General features: G+C 42.8%; 1 protein-coding gene across 1 annotated transcript in view; it reads left to right on the forward strand.

Annotated features, from left to right (window-relative positions):
* Positions 1–2962: 2962 nt before the first annotated feature.
* Positions 2963–24299, forward strand: part of klhdc8b (kelch domain containing 8B) — a 120689-nt gene continuing 99352 nt past the window's right edge. The window contains exon 1 of the mRNA XM_070840308.1: positions 2963–3353. Within this exon, the coding sequence (XP_070696409.1) occupies positions 2963–3353 (391 nt within the window). The remainder of the gene's footprint in view (positions 3354–24299) is intronic.

Genomic DNA, 24299 nt, shown 5'->3' on the forward strand with positions numbered 1-24299 from the left:
AGGGAGCTCAAAGAAAACAGATAAGCTACAGCCAGTAACACAAACACACCTGACTCTTATTTGCACAAATTTGTTAGGAAATGCTCGTCCAAAATCGATGCAGCAGAACCCATAATTTACCCTTGCCCATATTACCCACAATGCACCTTGCTGCCCGACAGTTCAGTCGTAGATTTGTGTTTGTTATGCTCGTAGCAGCTGGGATCGGGCTACAAAAAGAGGTCTGCTAAGCTGACTTCTTTCTAATTTCACACTCAGATTGTTAGTTTGAAGACTACAACTTTGAAAATGAACATCTATGGCTTGATACAACTTTTTTATGTAGTAATACTCCCAAAACTGTAAAACTAAATTTGACAACAAAGTTTTCCCCCTGTGGAGAAATGCTGTTCATGGCATCTCATCAAATTTTTCTCTTGAAACTGCACAATAAACGCTGTTTACACTACAATGTATGCAGTTATCATTTATGTATTAGAAGGGAGAGTCCAACCAGTGCAGCGCCTGCATGGAAAAGTAGTGTTTTCAGCATTTTATGATATCCTATCACAATATTGTCTTTATTATTTTTGAGGCACTATCACTGACCGCTGTCAGGAAGTGTGACGATCCTGAGCTCCTCTGGGTTTTTCTTAAATCCTTCCTCATCCCTCCTGTAGACACACTCTCAAATGAATTCCTAAATGCCTCCACACATGCACACCTCTCCACTGTCGCCCTCATTTTTCTTTCCCTCTCACTTGTAAAAGGTCAGAGTGTCTGCAGGGCTCAGGCCACTAATTGGGACGAGGAATATATAGATATATCCGATTATTGTGATTATAACATGCATTACAGTCTGAATGCAATGTTGATTATGCTGAGACCTGACAGGAATACTCGTTCTGCCTCAGTCTGCTTCTAACTCGGCCTTGAGTCGTTCATGTGGGGAAATCTGTAAAGTAAAAAGCAATCGGAAATCAAGAGATTTTCAAACTTGTCTTCAAACTTGAGGTTTTATTTATTTAATGACTGAACGATTCAGATTCATAATGACAAGGAAATGACTCCATAAATCAGTCAGACCTCCTGCCTGCATGTTGGACTGGAGTCCTGTTGCTGCTGGTGAGGAGGTGTGAAGGCCAGACACTGAAAGACTGTAACTTTGCAGCAGACTACGCTGATTAAAAGGGCTGAAAAATGTGAGGAATACATTTGAGATTTTTCTGAGCAGCTTTGCAATTACAAGTGCAAAACATACATGTGTATATATTTATATTTTTCTTGTATATTTGTATTTATTTTTATAGACTTTTTTAATATATCCCTTGTTTTTGCACTACTTCTGTTACTGACACTTTGTTTCTGCACATTTTCTGACTCTATGGTATATTTAACATAAGACACTATTGATAATATGGTTGTACAGTTATGGTGACACTAACAAACTGCTGGTAGGTCATGTGTGACAGTGTTTCTAGGAGGTAGGAGATGATACCAACCACCACTTTAGCTGCTTGAGCTGAAGCTGAACTGACATCAGTCAATCTGCCTGATATATCTCCGGTGCTTTAATACTCGGTCAGTGTTCAGTTTGATCAGAAGAATGATTAAATGTAGCGATGGTGCTTTGCTGAATTTGCATTTCAGGTTGCTGAAGGCTAAACCGTTGCCGTACACACAGTTTGTGATGATCATGTAATTATTTATCTGATCCTAATGATTCATTCCATGCAATAAACACTTTAGCTATCCTGGCCTTTCTTAGCACCGTAAGCACTCTTCTCGGTCAAATCTTCTGTAGTTTTGGAGAGTAATGCAAGCTAAAGGAAATATTTGAACTGAGGCCACGTTTAGACCAACTTTAGCATGGAGAAGCATTTTCATCAGGCTCTGGCAAAAGTGTACTGGGCACATTTCTGGTGGATTACTTTGTACCATGAACACTGTTCTACTGTTTTTATCTACGGTTTGTTGCAACAAAAAAGATGATTACAGTAACTATGATCTTCTAATCCTGTTTTCTTTTCTTCTAGGTCGGGACCCTCATCCTCTCTAATGCAACCAGGACACTACGAAGCACACCGTTTGGAAGGACCCCAAGATTTGGATTTCCTGTTTAATTAAGGGAAGAAAATCTTTTCTTAAAATGCATGAAGTCTTGCAGTCATTACACTCCCGTAGAGTTTTCATTTAAAGACTTTGGTTAATTTATTAAAGGATTTTGTTTCACCGTGGGCTCTATCACCAGGGTGCAAATATAACTGCAGAACTGCAGCTGAGGGGGACTGGTAGTTCTGAGTAATTGCCTTTTTTGTTTGAAGATATAAAATTCTCCACCATAAAGGCTTTCTCCTGGATTATCAGGGAACTAGTGAAGGTCAGTGTTCTTTTAGTCTTTCCTCCTGGGTCTTTCATCGAGTGCCACCTCCCCACTTGCTCTTTTCTTTTTTTTTTATATTTTCAATTCCTTCGTTCTTGACTCTGAGGCTTTTGTGGGATTAAGCACTGAGCCCTGGAACACCCTCTTCAAGCATCTCTTTGCTTCCCAGGAATATACTCAAGCCAAAACTTTAACCAAAACAACCTTCCAGCGAGATGCAGTGAGAGAAAGGGATAGAGGGGATTGAAGGGCAGATGGCTCTACTGCTCGAAAACACCAACAGCCGGATGAATAAAACATTTGAATAGAGAGGAAGTCGTGACATCTGGCTGAGGAGTGAGTTAGACTCTCCTCATTCTGTCTTTTTACCTATTCTGTCCACTCTTTTACTCTCTGGCATCCCTCTCCTCTTCGTCCTTTACTTTCTCTCGTCTCTTGTCCCTCTGTGGGCACGGGGGTTCAAAGGAGTCGCTCTAACAGGCAGAAACAAGCTTGTGCCCCTGCTTGTGTTCCACCCCTTCCCTCTCCCCTCTCCCGCTCTCCGTTCCTCCTCCACGGCGGGTGTGTGATGGTGCGTCCCCTCCTCTCGGTCCTGGAGACATGCCTGTGCAGGAGATGGCGGTGAGTCCTGTCAAGTCCCTGTACTGGGAGCAGTTCCCCTCCATGTCGCAACGCCGCGTCTACTGCACTCCCGTCTACCAGGAAGGCCTGCTCTACGTGCTGGGGGGCTGCAGCGAGACCGGCATGCCCCTGGACAGCGTCGAGGTCCTGGATGTAGAGAGCCAGACGTGGACCCAGCTGCCGCCGCTGCCCACTGCGCGGGCGGGGGCCTCGGCTGTGGCGCTGGGGGGCCAGGTGATGGTGCTCGGAGGCATGAATCAGCAGCAGACCCCGCTGGCCTCTGTGGAGATGTACCACCCCGACGAGGGAAAATGGGAGACGAGGGCCAGCCTGGGGCAGCCATCTATGGGAGTCACCACTGTGGAGAAAGGTAAGAAGCTGGGATTTATTTGTCGATAGAGCTGCGTGTCCTAAAGATATGAATATACTTAACTTTGACTTTGGACCAGTCTGGGTCAGCCAGTGTTGACGGTCGTTGGGTAAATTCATCGTGCCAGAACTTGAGTGGTTACTGATAAGCAGCTGATAAGGTTTGTGCTCCTTCTGTGCATGTTGGCAGAAATGATCCTTGTGTGGTTTGTCCAGCCTTTGTAGGTCTCTGCTAGTTTACCTGAAGCAGCTGCAGATGTATCATGTGCCAAGAAGTCTCATACTGACAGAATGAAAAGTTTAAAGTAAGGTTAACCAGCAGCTCTGATCTTCCCTTAATTGGATTTGGGGAAGCTTCCTCAACATGATTTTGCCAAACTCAACTTTGTCAAATCCTTTTCTCATGCAAAGCATAACTCTAACCTGTGGGCTCGGTCCGTTACGAGGTGTGCTCCATTGTTCCTGTATTTCTAAATTCGCTGTGCGTTCACCTCATCAACTGCTGGCAAAAACTTTGTGCAGGCTCATTAAGAGCTGATGCAGCTGCTTTGACATGTTCATAAGATTTTTGAAACAACAGCAACAACAACCCCATTCCTCTGAGGAGGTGAAGCCAACTAATTAACAGCACATTTTGGGAGGAGCCCCCTCCAAACTTTTCAGTGTCTGTGAAACTGCTCATGTGTCTCCTGACTGGAAGCCGTTCGCTTGTGATTAAAGGAGAGACGCTGAGATCGATGGCTGCTCGCGCAAGTCACAAATCAGGTGTTGAACTTGGGCTCAGGTTCAGTTAATATTGCGACAAAGCGGCAATAGATGATGTAAATGGATGTCTGTTTGTGGGTGGGTGTGCTTCCTCGTGTACTTTAGCTGAATGTCAAACATGGCTCGTGTTGAAGAGCCAGTCGTCACGCAGTCTACCTCCGCTGAACAAACACACTGGACTTAATGCTCATTCCTCAGGCGTGTGCAGGCTGTCTGCGGTTGTGCATGTTGGCTCTGAGGAAGGGAGAGTCATGAGGACGAAAGGAGCGGGAGGAAGGAAACAGGAGAATGAAATGAACACAGGCCATTATAGGGGAAAAAAGATGTACTGAATATCTGTAGCCAAATAGACCAGAGAGATTTGAAATATGACACTGACAGAAGACTGAGGGCACCTCCTGTGGGCCCACCACCCGCAGAGGGAGCTGTAGGGGTCGGGTGCTATGTGGAACGGGCGGCGGTCGAGGCGGAAGGCCCCGACCACCCGGGCCTCGGAGACAGCCTCCAGCTGTAGGGACATGGAATGTCACCTCGCTGGGGGGGAAGGAGCCGGAGCTTGTGCGGGAGGTTGAGAGCTACCGGCTAGATATAGTCGGGCTCACCTCCACTCACAGCTTGGGCTCTGGAACCCAGCTCCTCGAGAGGGGCTGGACTCTCCATTTCTCTGGCGTTGCCCGAGGTGTGCGGCGACAGGCTGGTGTGGGCTTGCTTATAGCGGAACACTGGACCAGCTCCACACTCTCCATCGGGTGCTCGAGGGTTCATGGGAGTTCGCCCAACCAGTCCACATGTGCTTTGTGGACTTGGAGAAGGCATTCGGGTTTGCCGGGCATTCCCGGTTTGGGGACCTCATGATAGCATCTCTGCTTTTTGCGGATGATGTTGTCATGTTGGCTTCGCCGAGCCTCCAGTGTGCACTGGGGCGGTTTGCAGCCGAGTGTGAAGCGGCTGGGATGAGAATCCCATGTTGTAAGAGTGATATTCTGTGTACAAAGAGTGTGGATGGTGGTGTATCACCAGTGTGTAGCCTTTCCAAAACCAAAAACACAAGAGCAAAATGGTAAATAAACCTGACTGTGTGTGTATTTGCCATAATATAAGCTGCACATGTTTGCATGTCTAACTAGCTCACTGCCTGCAATAGTAACACACTAACATGGCCTCCCTTCCAAAGGTGTAGTAACACACTAACATGGCCTCCCTTCCAAAGGTGTAGTAACACACTAACATGGCCTCCCTTCCAAAGGTGTAGTAACACACTAACATGGCCTCCCTTCCAAAGGTGTTTCATTAGCTAACCTGTTATAATGTGGAGTTACAGATTTATGATAGCTTTCTCTCATATGTATATACTCACACCTGGTTACAACGCATTAGTGATCATGATATAACCAAAATAATTCAAACATAAAACATTAAAATTGTTACACCTGGAGCTGGAGCGTTCACCATGTGGGAGCTGTCCTGGATATGCTCCATCATAGTTCAGGCTAATGTCTGTGGCGCTGCCCTACCCTGCATTGGACTTGGTTCAGCAACCCAAGAGAAACTTGGGTTAGCAGAGATGGTGTTGCGTATCCTTTGCTGCTCTTTTATTACTCTTTTTTTTTTTGTTTTCTTTTTGGCCTGGGACATACAACTCTAGCCTCCATCTTTTCCATAATATCTAGTATGTGGGCATCAAGTGCATATTTAAGACCTTTTTTATCCAGTTCTTGTTGTCACCTAGAGACGGTGTTTTCAGCCAGTGCATGGAGCTAAAGTTGGTTAATAAAATATATGATTATTGGCTGCTTTTTTATTTTCTTTACACTTTTTCAAAAAGTACTTTGATGGAAAATGTTTCCACATTATTATTATTGGTATTATTATTGTGACGTGAATATGTATCATGCTAAATTGCTGGACAGGAGGCGCAACAGTAGCTGAGGGCATGAAGGGTTAATCTGTTTTTGTAATATTAGCCTCATGGCTACTGCATTAGTTTCACTTAGTCTCTTTCTTTGTTCCAAAAGTGTCTGATTCTGTGTCGGACTTACAGAACTTGAAGCCACAGTCTCTTTAGCAATGCCTTCATGATATTTTAATGTTTTTAGTGACTCAGGTCTTAAAAACAAATCAGGAAATATTTATGTTTACTAAAGAGAACAGTGTTTTTTTAAGAAGCTATCACTTTGGCGTCTGTGGTGTTCTGTAATGAGCATCGAGACGGGACACGCTTTCAGTGGAAGACTTCTGCTTGAAAGCCCTGCAGTGAAGGCTCTCCCCTAAGAGGATGTTGTCACACTCATTAGAGGGAAAAACTCCCAAAAGAGAGAAGCAACATTAACGTCTCAGACGTGCACGTTTTCAGGTTCAATGAGACGCACCAGAGAGCATTTTCCTCTCCTCGCACCAATAGTGTCAACAGCAACATATGCAGGAATTGCATATGAGACCGTCAGCTGAAATCATTCATTTACAGCTATTTATTTCATTCCCACTGTTTCCAGTCGTCAGTGATTGTGGAAGGCAGCAGAGATTTGGTGGAGTTGATAATCACCACTGCCAGTAAATCCTTTTTGGAATTTATTTAACTAAGACGCTACAGGACCCAGTGTTAATCTGTGAGGATTATGTCTGCTGCTGTGCACATAAATCTCCAAATTGATGACGCCCAGTTGTGCACTAGTGCTGGAAAGTGCTGCAACGTCATCACTGTAGAAACGGTGCAACTGACTTTGTGTGTGCTGTGATGTTCTGCTAAGCAACACGACGGTGTTATTGTGTGATGCCTTCTGACATCTGTATGACAAATAGCCAACTGTATCACCACTGTGTGTGTGTGTGTGTGTGTGTGTGTGTGTGTGTGTGGTGTGTGTGCTTATGTGTGTGTACTTGTGGCAGCCTGATTGCTGTAAGCTGGTTGACAGTTTTTGACCAGGAATGGCTGTTGACGGGGAAACGGTGGAGAGACTTGCTTTAATTGGATGCCAGACTTGACAATACATGGTTTATATTGTGTGTGTGGAAAAATTCTACACTATTCCCACTAGTATGTGGTGTTATGGTTGCTCCCAAATCTTCCAGGATTTGGAACAAAATGTTTTGTGAAGCCATTATCCACCTCTCTATGCACAGTCACATCAAAGAAAGTTTGCCTGCAGCTGAATCACGTGAGGCTCTGCAATCTGCCCGTAAGGGTGCAGAATTTAAATGGGAGTCAGTGTGGAGCTGACGGCGGCGCACTGATGAGAGTGGTTTGGCACAGCAGGTTGCGGAAAATAGTGGCGTTTTGACCCCGTTGCTTCGTTTTGAATAATAAACCCAAGGCAATTCAGTTTGTGCACACGCAAAGCATCCAGTGAATTTAAAATCAGGATGTCATGGTCACTGCTGGGATGCAACACGTGGGATGTTTTTTCTTTTTTCTTCTGGCTCTTATTTGAGTAACAAGTTAACAGGTGACTCATTTTACTCGTCATTGTGGTAAAGGGGTAGTCGCATTTTACAAAGTCGGCTCATAACGCCACCTTCACCCACGGTTTTAGAATTCAAAATGTGTGCTGGTTCAGCGAAGCTCTCTGTTAATACAGAGTTAAACTAGAGACGACAACAATAGACTAATTCACTGACAGGGTGAGGAGGTCAGTACACTAATACTAAAGGTCCAACAGTGTCAGTGCGGCATGTTTATGTTAATTGTTGGAGTCTCATGAAAGAGGAGCAGCTGGAAGGTGAAGTTCCTCAGACCAAACATGTCTGGCTTGTTATGGCCGTGCGTTGGACCACTGATCTGGCAGAACACCCAGACTCTGAGTGCATACAGTGTTTACATCCTCCCACTGGTCCTGTCAAGCTGTCATGATTAGTATGTTTGTTTTGAAGACGCAGATATATGGATGCTGTTTACTGCCGTTTGTTGCCAACGGGCACAGTAAAGTACGGGTGAACAACTTCGAAGCAAGACAAAGAACTATTCATCTCATGTTTGTAAAGCAGAGATGCTCTGAGGCTTCAAAATACAAAAGGATATCAAATGCATTTTTACCAACCTGCCAGCAGAGCAGCAGAAAAGACGAGCATCATGTGGCCTAAGAATAAAACTCATGAGTTTACATTGCATGGATAGAAATAAATAGAAAAGTACATTTTTAAAGGTGTCCACAGATCTCCAGGGAAAGTTTAGGAGCTACAACCTCATTTGCAACACGTCTTTAAACTCCTCTGATCGGGGGTTTGTTGCTTGTTCCTCCTAACTGGGCTTAAAACTGAAGATATCTGTTGCTAAGATAGGGCTGCAGTAGATCTCTAATGAAGCCAAGTTCCTGCAGAGCTATAAGTGATCACATCTTAAATTGGATTCTGAATTTGATGGGGGGGGTCGGTGAAGAGAAATCAAAATCTGTGTCACAGGAGACCTTTTGGAGGACCTGGTAGCAAAGCTTAGCGGCAGTGTTTAAGGCCAAATGCAGCTATTACAATAGCTTAAGATAGAAATGCATGAATGAACATTTCCATCTTCAGTTAACACAAAATGTTTCCTGATGTGCCTCTCCGAGACTGTCGGCTGAGAGGAGCAGAATGAAAGAAATGTGTTGCAATCCTCACATGAGATCACAGAAGCCCAGCAGCTCTGCCGTCCTTCACCAAACTGATCAAAATCAAAAGCTGTTTTACATAAAGCTAGTGAACATGTAATGAGGTGGATTTTAATGAGGCGCATCGGCTTCCAATCTCATTTAAGGAGGTGAATACTGTCATTTATCCACGTGGAAGAACTGATCAAAGGAGCCGATCTAGTGGCATCAAGTGTGTATATGGTTTCAGTGAATCCTGTATGTATGTAGATATATTCCTACAGCGTGTCAGTAGGTCACACCTGTCGGCAGAGAAGCAGCCCTGTTTTAGATCAAGTCTTCAGCCTGGTCGCAGCTGGCAGCAGCTGTTTCTGAATTAATTTAACTTTGCTGTACATCTCAAGAGGATTAGCTTGTTTCCCTGTGTGTTTCTGTTCATGTTCCACAAACCCTGGTGGTTCCCTGCACGAGGAGGGTTTTGTATATTTAGTAACGTATCCTCAACAGTGTTTTGATCTTTAAAATTTATAAAATGTGGTAGAAACACTAAAAAATAGCTTAAAATATAGTTTTCTACTCTCCTCCAGTCGCCCTCTAGCTGCTTTCCTGTCTGTCTGCCGACGTTCTCGGCATTTCACAAGACGTCCGATCAAGCAAGCAAGCATTGCTGTTGCTTGGCAACAAGTGTGTGTGTGTGTGACTGCTGTTTGTTTTTAGACTAATCATAGGGAGCGAGCAGATTAGTTGTGTGTGTGTGTGTGTGTGTGTGTGTGTGTGTGTGTTCATTCTCTGTGTAGCAGCAGATAAACATGCATTTGACAAAGTTGGTGTTAATTTTGTTGCCTCGAGGGCATTGAACCGTGTGTGTGTATGGATTTGACTTTCTTATCCTCCAGTGTTCTCCGTCTGTCTTTTCATGCTTCATCATTCATCCCAAATAGTGCTGTATAACAAAGAAATCCCCCGTCCCACTCCTTGTTTTGCTTCGAGCCTTGGCTTTGCCCTTTCATGTCATCTCTCGCCTCTTTCACTTCATTCATGGAGCAGCTCACACCTCAGCAAACACACTTTTTCTTTTTTCTAGTCTGGCCTAGCTCAGTTTGTACAGGGACGTGAAACATTGTGTATAATAAATGCAATCACTTGCTGTCGTCTACGTGCCTCAGAGGAAACACTTCCTAATTGTCGCATGACTCTAAAGTGTCGTACTCCTCCTGCTCTGGTGAGTTTAATTTCACTTTTTCCTCTCAGTCTGTGACTAACAGCCGCTGCCCTCTCCTTAGTCAACAGTAACTGTCCGTCCATTAGCTGCTTGCACGCCGCCTGACTCAAAAATAACTGTTCCGCAGGGCTGTCAAGCTCCTGAAAGATATAAGCAACATATCTACAAGGAAAAACATAAAGGCACACTGTAATGGCTTCAAAGTGGTGGAGGAGAGTGTTCTTTTGGGGGAGAGAGGAGGTGCGAACTCGGTGACAAACACAATCGCAGGAGAGAATCGGCGCTCTTTCAAGGCAGCAGTGCTGCATCGTGTTCTTCAGTATGTGGATCTCTCCGCTGTCTTTGCGCCTCAGAACTTCCTATAGCAACTTCCACATCTTTCCTAGTGCTTGTTGTTTTTTTTTCCTGAGCAACCTGCAATGACCTGGTTTCTGTGCTCCTGGAGCTTCAAAATGCATTATGCAAGAGTCTGCTCCATTCTGCTGCTACAAGCAGGGCTGCTGTAGTGTTCTGTGATGTGATAATATGCTGTGTTTTGGGTCAATTTGGTCATGCGGTGGATTTTTGATGGGAAAGAAATATGTAACTGAAGGGACTTTATCCTGACGTGTGATTTAACCATGTCCTCACCGTCTTGTGAACAGTAAACATGAAAGAAGGTAAACATCCTATAGCATATGTGTCACCATTGAAATAGTGAGAATGCTTGGAGGAGGAGGAGGAGGGATGAGATGAGGAATCTTCTCAAGGTTTTGAGAGCTTATAGCTCTTTTTTTTATATTGACAGAATCCAGATTCTGTCTCTACATCTCTGTGGTAACGAGGTAAAGAAGTGCTAGAGGACACAACGGGACACAGACGGATTCCTCAGCCGTGTCTGTGAATCAAACTGTTGTTCTTTCAAGGGAACTTCGGGAAGCTATTGTACAGTGTTATCTAACATATGTTGTAATGGTTTTCAGGGTGCCTCCTCAAAGGGTTTTGGTAGCTGCAGGTTGCAGTGCTCCAGTTTGCTCCCAGACCCGTTTCGCTGATCACTTCCTTTGTATTTGCTGCAGTGGTATGAAAAGAAACCCCTTTTATGCATTCTGCATGGCTCCACAACACAAAGGAAACATGAAAACATGGTTTCAAAGAAAAGCCAAGTAATGAGTTGGCTGAAAGGAGCTTGAATTTTGAGAGGCGATACTGGATGGTTGTTGCTCTTTCGGACCGAATGAAAAGGTATCGGTATCCCAGGAAGTGTGCAGCAAACAGCAGACGGATGCCTGCAGCACAAAAAAGGGCTCAATTCACTTTGTGGTTCATTTCTTAAAACAATATGAATATAAGAACATCCTGCAGCAGCATTTGTTCACCCTAGACATCTAAACTCTCCTTAATATGCTGTAGGAATGTCAAATAATCAAGTACCGGTTAATCTGTTACTAATTTAGTTAGTTGAAAATGTCTGTCAATTAACACAACTGTCGACTACACTGTCTAACGCAATGACATAAACTGACTGGTCTCAATGAAAGTCACTTGTTTATTTCATTTAACTGCCAGTTATGTTTCATGTTGGACTAAAACATGAGTGAATGGTTTAGAGTCTGGAAACTGCAGCGTTTTCCATTTACTGTACAGATTCAGACAAAAGCTATGCATGTTTGCATGAAGTACACACTTTATGAAGTGACATATGGGAAGAACGCATGCGTGCACACACACACTCTCTCACACACACACACACACACACACAAACTCCTGTTCTGTTTGAATGGGATGCAGCCATTAATCCCTGTTTGAGGATGTTAGGAGTCTTTGATCTAATTTCCTGATCCTCTGCCTGCATTACTGCTCAGGTTTGACCAACACTTCAGAGACGCAGTGTGTGTGTGTGTGTGTGTGTGTGTGTGTGTTTTTGAGGTCTTTCTACATTTAGCTTCAAATGAGCTGGCTTCGGTTCACTGCAGATCCTAATTATACATGTGTATCTGTGTGTTTTCTGCTTGTGTGTGTGTGTGAAAGCCTTTGTACTTTGTGTTTTGCGTGTACACACTTGTGTACTTTTCCCCCGCTGTGGTTTACACATCCTGCTTTTCTTCATTAAAACACACATTGAATTTCTCGTCCGCGCAGCTTCTAGTCCGCATCACGTATCTCAGCACTTAAAATGATGAAAACGTCTTTTTTCAGCATCGATTGTTTGTGCAAACGTTTATGCAGGTTTTCAGAAGTGGCTATGAAAGACTTCTTAAAGTCTTGTTGTCATGGAAGCAGAAAAGCCAAAGAATAATGACCTCAAACCGACATTTGTTTGTGGAGACTTGGCATTCATTCTCAGGCTGCTTTGCTTGACGAGGCTTTTCATTTCAGCGTTCTTTCAGTGAACTTTAATAATAGAGCGTGTGCTTCGAACAAAAATGCAAACTTTTTTTTTTCTACTTTTCTTCATAAAGCCCTGAGCCACCAGTGCTGAGTGCGGTGGTTTCTATTCCAGGCATCAGTCTCTGATGACAGAAGCCTCTGATAGTGTGGCCCGGCTCAGCTGAAGTTGAGATGTTCTGCTGGAGGGCACAAGCTGCTTCTGCGTGTTCAAGTCTCAGCCACTGCTGCATCGCTTATTAGAAGAACCAAGCAGCTGAAGAAACATCTGCATTTACTTTAAACTCTGGGCAAACGTCACGACTCTGCCCTGTGCTAGTGTTACTGTCTTATTTTTCTGTCGGTTGTGTGTAGCCTACAGTTGCTATTACTTAACAAAAGAAATCTACATAGTGTTGCTTTAAAGGGTTATTTTAACACTCTCGCAAATACACTAAACATGTGAATTGGTCTCTTTCCAAACTTGAGGTTAAAAGACTGGTGGAAATCTCGTATCTTCATTAAAACAGCTACTGTGGCCAAAAACAGCAATTACAAAATGCTAAAAGCTTTTATATATATATAGTCAATATGTAGAGTCAGTAAAATGATTTAGTAATGCTAGTCCCACAGCAGTATCTGTCTCATGTTGGCTAACACAAGCTACTGGTTATAACAGACTGAGGCTGTAGCAGCACTTTGTTCAACTGAGCAAAACTGTTTCATCAAAATAGTCTTCTTTTAAGTACAGGCCTCGAGTCAGCGAGCCTGGCTCTCTCCAGAGTTTATGCTAAGCTAGGCTAAACTTGTCCTGAATCTAGTTTGGTGCTTACAGGTGTCCTTACAGGTGCATCGCCGTTAACCACGAAAAAAAAAAAGTTATTGTCAATGCATTTTTGTTGATTCCATCGACGGCCAGCCGAGTGAAGTTTGTCATAAGATATTTACAGGACATCAAATATATTAATTAAAGAAGGAACTTCCATTCACTACCAATGTTTGTAATAGCTCCCAAAGTGCTTCTAGGCATTCTAGGTTAATCTGGGAGAACTCCAGTGCAGAAGAGGCACAGATGAACCATCGGTGACTGCCTCCATAAACCACAGTGCATCACAGCCACAGCACACGTGGAGTCGAGCACGGCTTTAGCTTTCTCTCAAGTGGAAAAACACCCTCCCTCTGATCACTTTAAGTACAGCTACTGCTGTCTGCACCTACACACACTGTCTGCAAAACATACAACAAGAAGCCTCTTCTGTCAAAAGACATTGAGGAAGTATAAGACTCTCAGAGTAAAGGTAGGTGTAGCAGCAGAAGAGCAAACGGCAAAAACAGCCCGCTGACAGACAGATACTCTCAAGTTGTTTTGTATCATCAGTCTGAGAACGCTGAAGAGAAAATAAGTAGTGAACATCGATAGTCAAAACCCTCTGATTGTATTCCCTGTGCTACTCTGACCCAGCCGAGCTGTAAGTCTAGACCTGAGGCGCTTTGGCCAAAGACAGAGGTGCTGACTCCTGAAAGCCAGGATTACGTATGCTGCGAGGCTGGTGTCTCATGATAGTCTCTCCATTTACCGTAGACTCTAGTGGCAGTGCCTCATCCTCTCAGCAAAGGCTCTTTACCAGGGGAAGCCTGGAGCCCCGCTGAGGCTTTCATTAGAAGCTCAGAGAGGGGATGATTACAGAGGAAAACCTACACAAACAAGGAGCTGGCTGCCTGACAGTGAGAAATCTGGCAGCAAAAAATGACGAGACTCGCTCGTGTTTCTTGTTCTGGATGGGGAGCTCTCGGTGCTCGAGAGGAAAGAGATGCAAGAACGCAGAGCTGGAGGAGAATGAACGACAAGACAGTAAAAACAAGAGAAACGTGTAGCCTGTTGGAATCAAAAGTGTAAAATGTTATGACTAAAACTGCTTTTGAGCTCAGTTGGATGAATGTTGATAACACTTTAAATTGTTATGCTGGAAGTCAACTCTCCTTTATTTCTGTCTGGGTGCTGCAGCGAACTCTGGCAGGAAACTTTAAAAAGAATAAGCCCAGACATTAAAGATGCAGACATCAATTAACTGAAGGGGAGCAGCGGTTTTGAGCAAACATTGTGTTTCATGCTTTAGGTTTTCTGCCCGTTTCTACGTTCGGATGGAGGCCAGAGGAGGTCTCATTATGAACCCAGCTTTGCTTTCACATAATAATGTTTCTCTGGCTTTTTCAAAAATCTGCCTACATAGAGCTCAATTTTCATTTGCATGTCCTTTTGAAAACATCACTGAGTGTAAGAACACAGCAGTGGGCAAATCATGACGAGAGACGCATCAAATAATTGACCATTAATAGCAGTTAGTTACACAGTCGGGTTTAGCAGAAAAGGCTTTAAGTGAGACGATGGTCGGAGCAGCAATGAAGATCCTGATGGATGAACTAATCCTCCTTTTTAAAAGAGCACTCCACAGATTTAACTCTTCACTCCACAACACTTTCAGGCTCGTGATGGACAGTTTAAGTAAAAAGTATAAAAACTGATGCAGCACAACCAGTAATCCTCTTCCTGGGGGCCCACACACAGTCTGGGTTGGGCCAGTAGCCGCTCATGGAGCCTGGAGCCTCTCGCCTGCAGTGGAGGGGAGAGCAGCTCTGCTAAGCTCGCCTCTCTCTGACCCCAAACCACCAGCGTGTTTTCAGACAAACTGTTTCAAACAGGGGCCGACTCAAGTGACGTCACACGATGATGTAAACCTCGAGAAACGATATAAACACTGATCATGTTTCCTTAATGTAATTAGAAACCTTCAGTTTCTGTAAGTTTCATAGCTTAATTAATTAACTTAATCAATCTTATGGTCTTTTAGGAATGGAAATGATAGTATTGAATCAATTAATTGGTAACAATGGTAATAACAATGATGATAGCCTACAAAAAACAGTGCTTTCAGGTGCTTTCCATACAATAAAACTGATATATGACTTAAAACACGTACGACTATAAAGACACAAACACACAGAGATGCAATGAACAGATCACAAGGTTTACATAAACGTTAGGGGGACTAAAAGGGGATTTTGGAGATGGAACTAAATTTGGTGGCTTAAAGACCGCTGAGTGCTCCCACTGAACATTGCCGCTCAGAAAGCAGATGAAGTCAGACGAACCTCAAAGTGAGATTTAACACCGTGTTCCTCTTACAGATGTGAAGTGAAAGGGTAAAAGGCTCCTTTTTCTTTTTTCCAGCAGAATTCTTGTATTTTAAAAGTTGCGGAGAACTAAGACGGAGCTGAAGGTGCACCTTCTGTATTTCTGAAGACCGTCTGCCCTAACAGGCACATTTCGCCGCAGGCAGGGATTTTCTCCCGTGGCACCACCTCAGCAGAGACACTCTCTCCATCTGTGATTCTCTGTCTGACCTCCTCCTCGCTGTCACTTCGGCACCCATCAAAGGAAGTGCTGCATGCTGGCAGAGGGGTCGTGCCCTGTGGTACGCGGGGGTTCTCTACAGCGTGGGGCAGCTGTGGCTCTGCAGGCCGATTGTAAAGTGCTTTTGTTCGTTAAGGCACAAAAGTGAAAACGGTCCATTCACCATTTGGCTCTTGGTCTTGTGTGTTTTAAGCCTTGAGGTTTGCTTTAGTTTGTGTATAATAGGAGCAAATAAAACATCCGCTGCAGTTTAGGAATGACAACATTGCAGTTTTGATCTACTATATATTTGTCTTATTTGACATTAGTAATGCACACAGTTGCACACCTTCCTGTCACGTAGTTACCGCCAGACGGCTGCAGCAGCACTTTCTCTCTGGTGTTTACTGCTATCAGCAGACTAATAAAGTGTTACAGAGCACCCAACACATCACATTAGCATATCCTGTTTGATTTGCTCGGGCTCAGTGGCTGCTTTTTGTCCCAACAGGCACATTGACAGACAGACACACTGCTGGAAGGCTGAAGCTGTGCCCAGCATGAGGATTTCTTTCTTTTCTTTTAATGTGGTGTTAGTTTTTGTATTTGCAGCTTTGCATCCTGACACTGTTGGCACAATGAGGACCGTTAATGGCCCCATATCTGTCTGTTGGTGCAGCAGTGGCTGAGAAATGTGAAAGATCAACTTTAGCCCTCCAACAGTCTGTCTCAAATGTCTCTCATCACTTTTTGTGAAATCAGACCTCAGACTTGTTTCTTTGTGCTGATAATGTTTGCAGTGTGACTGCACGGTTTCAAAGCCCAGTTTAGTTGGTGTGTGAACATGGCTGTCAGAGATTTAACACATGTTCTTACTGCAGCATGTCATAAAATTAGTTCGAACCCAAACCAGCCGCAGTTTACATTGTTAAAAACCCCTTTGCTCATGCTGCACTGTATACTGGCTCCTCAAAGCAGTCTGCTCTGTACACTAATTATTGGGGGGTGACACTTGCTGTCATTAATTAATTGGAACTGCTTGATGCCACTTATTTTGTGACCCCACACTTCATTTGCTAACACTGCTGTGTAGCAATCATTAAGTGCCACGCAACCACCTTAATAACTAATATTAGTGTATTTATATTACAGTATAAGTCATTCACACTACTCACAATAAGTTAGGGATATTCGACTTTCAGGTGAAATATATGGAAAATGTAAAAAGTGAATGCTACAGTGATATTATATCATGAAAGTAGGGCATTTAAGTAGAAGCATGCAATGGTAGTTTCTTCATTTTAAACAATTTATTGAAAGAAAATCTAACAACAGTGGTGGGTATACCACAACAAAAGATTTTCAGTGTCTCAATAAATTGGGATGTGGCCAAAGGACGTCCACTCCTCTCCTTTCTGTGACTCTTCCAGTCTCTGTATCACTGTTCCAACCTCCTGATGACACTCTGTGACCCTCTAAGCTCAGTGAACACCTCCGTCTGAGGACTTCCTGTTTGAAGCCTCCAGTGTTGAGGTGCTGCTGATCAACTGTTAGGTGTCGTCTTGGTCTCATGATGTCAGAATGTGAACAGCAGGATGAGGAGGACTGTTTAAATACCAATTCTAACTGAAGCAGGAAATGTATTGGTGGATTCATGGATCAAACCTGTTGTGAATGTTGCTGTTAAGCTTCTTGTTAGAGAACAGCAGCTGGTGCAGAAAGTACTGAGACACTGAACAGTTGGACATGTGCATTCAAAAGTTTAGAGAAGGTCACATTAAGTTCACCTGGAAAGGTTAGAATGCATTTTAGGTTCATCCTGAAATTTCACCTGAAAGCCGAATATCCCTGACTTTTTGGGAGTAGTGTATGTATAGTTACATTACTGATCAGCAGGCTTGAACTTTCACAGAATTGTGTTTTCAGAATCAGAATTCCTTTAATAATCCCCAGCAGGGGACAGATAATCCTAATTATCTAATTTCATACCGCATGCCACTGTGAAAAGCAGTACACAGTATGGCGTACATACTACGTACTGCTTTTGTAGGTAGTATGCAACAGGCTTTTCCCAATCCAGCCTCAGCGTGGCATTGATAGCTGTTTGAAAGCTTGTTATTGGGGCAGCTCTTGTGTTAACCTTTAAATCGCAGATTTTGAATGTGCACACGCCGACAGGATGGAATGTTCTTGCATCAAGTAGGTGACATTTGTTCAGGCTGGAAAAGATTTCGATTTTTATAATAACAATAATAATAAATAAATTAAAAAAATACGATACAATTCCTGTATATGTATTTGTGTTTTGTTGTAGCTGTACAGTCAAGTTTTTAAAGAATCTGTTCTCCAACGAATTCTTCATTTCTTAAGCAAAAATGCGAATAAAGGGTTTGTATATAATAAGAACACCTTGGACCATGTCACAACAGTCTGATCTCAAAAACGACGTTTTATCAAGTGCAAAAATGAAAGAAAACACCAAGTATCAAATAATGACAGTAACTGTTCAGTATGCCTCCCAAAAACACCACGGTGGATGCTCTCTCTCTCTCACTCACACACAGGATTCGCACACTGGTCTTACCTCCTATTGAACTTTACTTGACTACGTAGAAGAAGAGCAACCACCGAACAAGAAGAAACGTGAGCTCAGGGACGCCCTCTTCATTGCGGCAGAGCTCCTGCCTGCCTCACCTCATGTCTTTTCAGTGCGGCTTTATGTCAGATCCTAACACTAAATAAGTGATAGACATACATGAAATACATTACCTATTATATGGAAAGTCAGGACATATAATAAAAATGTCTACAATGTATAAAAACATTTTAATAAAGCATTACATTGGTAGCATAGACTGAGGAAGCAAAAGGCAGGCGCCCAACCCAGTTTGAAGGGGATTGCGCAATCTGACGTGAGGCACAGCTCGGTGCTGCCTCACCTGGCTGCCTACGCTGGAATTGAACAGGAAATACGTAGAATACAGCGATTTTGATTATAAAAATGATTGAAATTATTTGAATCATACAGAAATTGCATTTATAGCACAGATCAGTGGACAAATATTTATTTTATCATTAGTATACATCTCATGAGGCAGTGCCTCACCTGCCTCCCCTGACCGCACGTCCCTACCGTGTAATTAGAATGAAAGTAATTCACGTCCTGGGTTGATCTGCATGATCAAGATCCATTTTTATTTTCACAACTGGAGCTGGATTTTTGCGATCCGTACTGTATCATGGCCCAAACCAGAACAAGATAAATCAGACTATATAGTGGTGATGACATGACGCAGACTAGAAGTAAATAAAGCTGAAGTTGTTATAACACTATAAAAGTATCAAAATTGCAAAATATTGTAAGGAAACTGTCAAATCCCTCTGGGGTGCCGGTGTATAACTGGCTGAGGACACCAAAATGTCCCGTCCACCATGTTGGAAATCTGCTAGACGATTTTATTAGAGCACCTTCCAGTGGCTGACGCACAATACAACATCCGATTCAGACAGATTTGGGTTGTTTGGAACAGATTTAAATTCTGAAACAAATGAATTTAGTTTTGTTAACCACTGCAGCCTGAACTTATAAACAACATGAGCATGATAAGAGCTGCACAGATGCAATATAACACAGAAAAGATGATAGAACAGAGTTGTGTAAAAGCCACCTTTTTTTTTTTTTTTTTTTTTTAATTAATCAAATTAAAATGGTTCCTATGAAAGGAGAGACACCTGTGGACATTAGTGTGCTGCACCAGCCTTTGTTTGTGCTGTCCCCCCCCCCCCACCACACACACACACACACACTCTATTGGCCACTAAACAGCTGTAGTGGAGCTGAGCGTTCCTCAGGGGCGACTTGACATTAGCAGCTGAAGTAGAGTTTACACTTTGAAATAAGTAGCAATGAAGGTTTTTAACGGGGGAATGAGGAGAACCAATAATGAAGAGACTGCAGTTTTCATAATTAATGAAGTGTAAAACCACATGTCACATAAAACAAATTATTATAACAAATAAGTTGTAAAGTAAAAACACTTGAGAATTCACGCTCACTTCCAGCTCATTGATAATAAGGCCAATTAAACGGGCAACACCCAGAAAGGGATAAATAATAGCCGTTATGTTATCTACTGTATGGAGGTTTGGGGAAACTATTACAAATCCATTGTTTCTACTACAGGAAGGAGCTGTGGGGATTATAAACAGAGCTGATTATCACGCATGGACTTTATTTCTACTCTCACACGATGTTAAATTTAGTGGGCTTAAAAACAGCACGATTAATGTATTAAGAAAAAAAAGATGTTTGAGATTAGTGCGAGTCAGCATGCACTCAGGGATTTATATAATTAGCAAAGCAGAGTGATGTGTAACGGTTAAAGAGACGGTTTGTGGAATCATCGTTTTTTTTTTTTTTTAAAGAACGTAACAATGTGTCATACTTTAAATAGATTCGACAGGAAAGTTTTAAAAATACGACGACTGCCGAGAATGAAACTGACGGACAGGAATTTAGATTTTACTGCCTGTCTGCGCCTCCTGACGGGGAGGATGAGGAGGATGAGGAGGATGAGGAGGATGAGGAGGGACAGGCACGCAGTAATCTGAGAGATTTGGCTTTTTCAAACTACATGATCTTATTGTAAGCTGTTGTCAAGTTGGTGGTTTTGTGCACGTATGTTGCTTGATTATATCTGGTGCTTTACCAAAGGATCTAAACAAGGGGAATCCAGAGTTTATGATGGTTTTAGTTGGTGTCAATGAATGAAATGAATCTTATTTTCACAGTCAGACTGACACACAGTGTGTTAACAGTACTTTTTATTATCATTCATCAGTTTTTACATTTAGTGTCACTGAGATTATGACGGAGAATTGAAGCACCAATATTCGCTGACTGCCCTTATAGAAGGGCAGTCATGTGAGGGCCGATCACCTGCATCACCCCGTCGGCTTTTTTCTTACATAACTTCGTACTAAAGAAACCAAATATCTGACATGAAATATTAATTTCATTGGTTTAAAAATGATCTTATACCTTCCACTATCAGAAGTTTGTTCATAGCAATGATATACAAGTGTTATGCATAAGCGACGGCCTGTGTACTTCACCAATATTATATTGTATTATATATGATCACCAAAGCCGTGTATAAAAAATGTCAAAATGCTGTAAAAGCAGGACTCTGAACACACTGTAAATCAACAAAAAAGGCTTTAATTGGCACCCACATGTGGGCACTCGACATCCTGCTGTTCTGTTTTTTTGACCCCAAAGATCACGAGCCACCAGGTTCAGCGAAGAAAATTCAGTCCTCTGTGAAAGCTGTTAATTCTTCATCACGTCGAGGGCATGAACGTGCAGCATCACATGGGATCCTGCTGCTGTGTGATGCCAGCAGATGTTTAATAGACTCATCCAAACGGCTGTAAACAACAAACAAAACCTGTTGAGCCTGATTAATCTGAGAGTCTCTCTTAATGCATTAAAGGATGTGTTGTGCAGATTTGAAGCTGTAACAGACGTGAAGCTGCAGAACGGAGTGAATGAGGCGCCTGTAGAGAGGTGTGTCTGTGAGCGCCTCCCCAAACTGGAGCCACAGCGATTTGTGTATTTTGCACTCTTATTGTGTTACGTGCTGAAGTGCATTTGAACGGATGCAAAATATGTGAGGAGATTAAAAAGGAGAATGGAGAAGAGCACGAGAATAAAGACACCAGCTATCAAAGCATATTAAAGACACTTGGAGGGAATTAAAGAGTGAAGTGTAAGACCTGATAACAGCCTACATTAACACCCAGTGAGTCAGTGACCTGCACACTCAATACTCGACCCCTCACTTGTTGGGATGTAAACAGATTGATTTGCTCCCTTGTTTGTGGGCCATTAGATGTTACGATGAGGAGCAGCAAGTCCGTGGGTTCCATAATTGCAGGGCAGCTCCTCACATTATTTGTGTGGCTTTGCTCTTAAGCTTCATGGCTCATGCTGTCACTTCAATGTTTCAGAGTTTTTTTTTTTTTTATTGAGGCGCTTTGCTTTTACAGGAAGCTCTGTGGCTGTGGTCTAGCCTGTTCCTCTTATCACTGGTCTGTATTCGGTTCTCTGTCGTGCTGCCTGGGTTACATTTTTAATTTACTTAATTACTGTTGACTACCAGCTCCCAAATCTTCCTCGTGGATTCTGTTGTGTTGTGTTCGGTTTGTTTCCTGTAATTGGATCAAATTGTGTTTTCTCTACTAATGAGCCTCACTGCACAGCTAAAAGGAGCGAGTTCTCGGGTGAAAGTTGGTTAACGGTGTGTGTGTGTTTGCGTGGCGGTGACTGGCTGCTTGTTTGGAGAGATTTGCTTCTCGTCCCCTCTCTCAAATCATCCCTCATCTTTTTTTTTTCTTCTTCTTTTCCCATTTTGCACAAATTCTCACTCGTTGTTGTTCACGCCGGCTCGTCTCACGCGGCTGCCTCCGGCCGTCGCTCCGTCTCCGCTTGCATAATAATGGTGAGCTAGATAATAGAGTATTAGTGGTGTCGTGATGACACCGTGTGAATATGGATGAGAGGCTCATTATTGCTCGGGGCAGGTAGGGGGACAGATAACGATGATTACAAATAGAATGGTGAACACTCCTTTTGAGAAGAAACTCTAATTTAATCTGTCTAACCAGATTCGAGGTCTGTGTATTAACCGAGGTCGGCAACACCAACAGGACAATAGTTTCTTTGAGCACAATGCTCAGGAACACATCTGCTTCTATTCAGGACAGGAAGTGAAGAATAAAACGGGGAGGAATGGGACGTCGTCGTAGAGAATTAATAGTCCCCGTGGAGGTTGTTTACTTTGTCAAAGTGTTGACTTATCTCTGTAATGGACAGCCTAGAACAAACCACAATCTGCCCTGTTGGGATAAAATGAAATTGCATTCAATCTGTGGATACTGAAGCATTGCAGATAAACTGTAATAGTGAAATAAGAACAGATCACCAGCAGCAGGGTTTTTATAAACTAGCAGACACCTACAGTATCTCAAGCTTTGTCTGGGATACATCAGGACTTACATGTACATACCCCACATGGCCAAAAGTATATGGACACCTGAACAAAGTGTGTAGACATATGTGCAATAAGTGAGGTCAGAGGATTAGCAAGTAGCAGATATTTTCAGAATTAGTTTCAGAAAAAGCCCAAGGCGACATTTTTAAACAGCTCATTTAGCCAAACCAACAGTCTAAAACCCAAAGTTACTTAATTTACTATGATTTAAGACAAAAGCTGCAAAATGTTTGGCCTTCCTTCCTTAATCACACCTCCCTCACCTCCCTCACCTCCTTTACCTTCCCCTTGGCGTCTCTCGTGCTTCTTTGTCCTCGTTCTGTCTCTCTTTAACACTCTGGCCTTTGCCATTTCCACAAAATCTTTCCAGGTTAGTCAAACGCGTCTGGATTAAGAGGAGGATCCGCAGCTTATTTTAGAGGCACCTTTTCTTATATTGGCTGGAATTCTCCTGACAGCTCAGCAGCAACTAATAAGTGAAATGGGTTGACAAAAAAGACAAAAAATCAGGTGTCACGAACTCGACTGGATGGCCGACCTGCCTGTCTACCTGCCAGAGACTCGATAAAAGAAGTGGACGTAGCTTCTGGGTCTGGAAATTGAAGTAGTGGCTCTACTTTATCTTGGCTTCCTCTTCTTTATACGAGAATTCAGAATCAATATCTGATCTAACAAATCACTCATCCAAATCTCTGTGGAAAGATTCAAGTCCAGTTTGATGACTTTTGATTTGTAATGATGTTTAGATAAATGTCATTGGCTTGCGTCAGTGCAGAAGCTTTAGTGCATGTTTTCCTCTAAAGCTGCTCTGCAGCAACGCCCCAAACTGCAATGAGCTGTAACAGTTTGAATTTTGTAGTTCAGCCTGAATCCCCCAACATGGATCCAGTAAAGAATGAATTCATGTTTGCCAATGTGTGCGGCTGCTTGATATTAAAGGGTACAAAAGGAACAGAAGAGGGAACAGAACTTGAAATGTTTTCCTCTGAGATTAGTTAAATTTCTGTTATTTCTGCTTTCTCCTTTTTTATATTTCTCTCTCTATTTGTATTTAGATTTGAGGTTTTGAGTGCCGTGGTTTGGTGTTTTGCCAGCCACCATTTAGAAATGTGTTTTGGTGTTTTTTTAAGTGGGTGACATGTAAAGTAGACCCACCGCATGCTTTCCATAAATCTTACATAAGACTTTGTCCCAGCAGCTGCTTACGAGAAAGCTGTGATGAATTAAAACAGTTTTTTTTGACATATGTACTTATTTGGTAAAAAAAAAATACAATCACAGAGTTGAGTTGTGTTTTTCTTTGGGTGAGAGACGGCTAACTAGCTAGCCCAATCCTCTCTATAAGAAAGGACAGATTCCCAAGAGATGTAGTTTTTTTTATTTTAACATTGGGGCTAACTAGTTTGCACCCATAGACGATATAAAAAAGTTTTCTCCGGACCTGTAAAGTGAAGCCAATGCGGAAAACCTGCATTCTTTCTAATGTCCAGCAGGGGGCGACTGTGGTTGAATAGAAGTCTAAGGGAAAATGACTCTACTCCTCACTTGATTTATTAGCTCAGTAAACACTTTTCTGATGAGTTTCTGGTCTCAGTCTCTAGTTTACAGT

The sequence above is a fragment of the Pempheris klunzingeri genome, chromosome 11 (genome assembly GCF_042242105.1).
Source record: "Pempheris klunzingeri isolate RE-2024b chromosome 11, fPemKlu1.hap1, whole genome shotgun sequence".
In the NCBI taxonomy this organism is placed as follows: Eukaryota; Metazoa; Chordata; class Actinopteri; order Acropomatiformes; family Pempheridae; genus Pempheris; species Pempheris klunzingeri.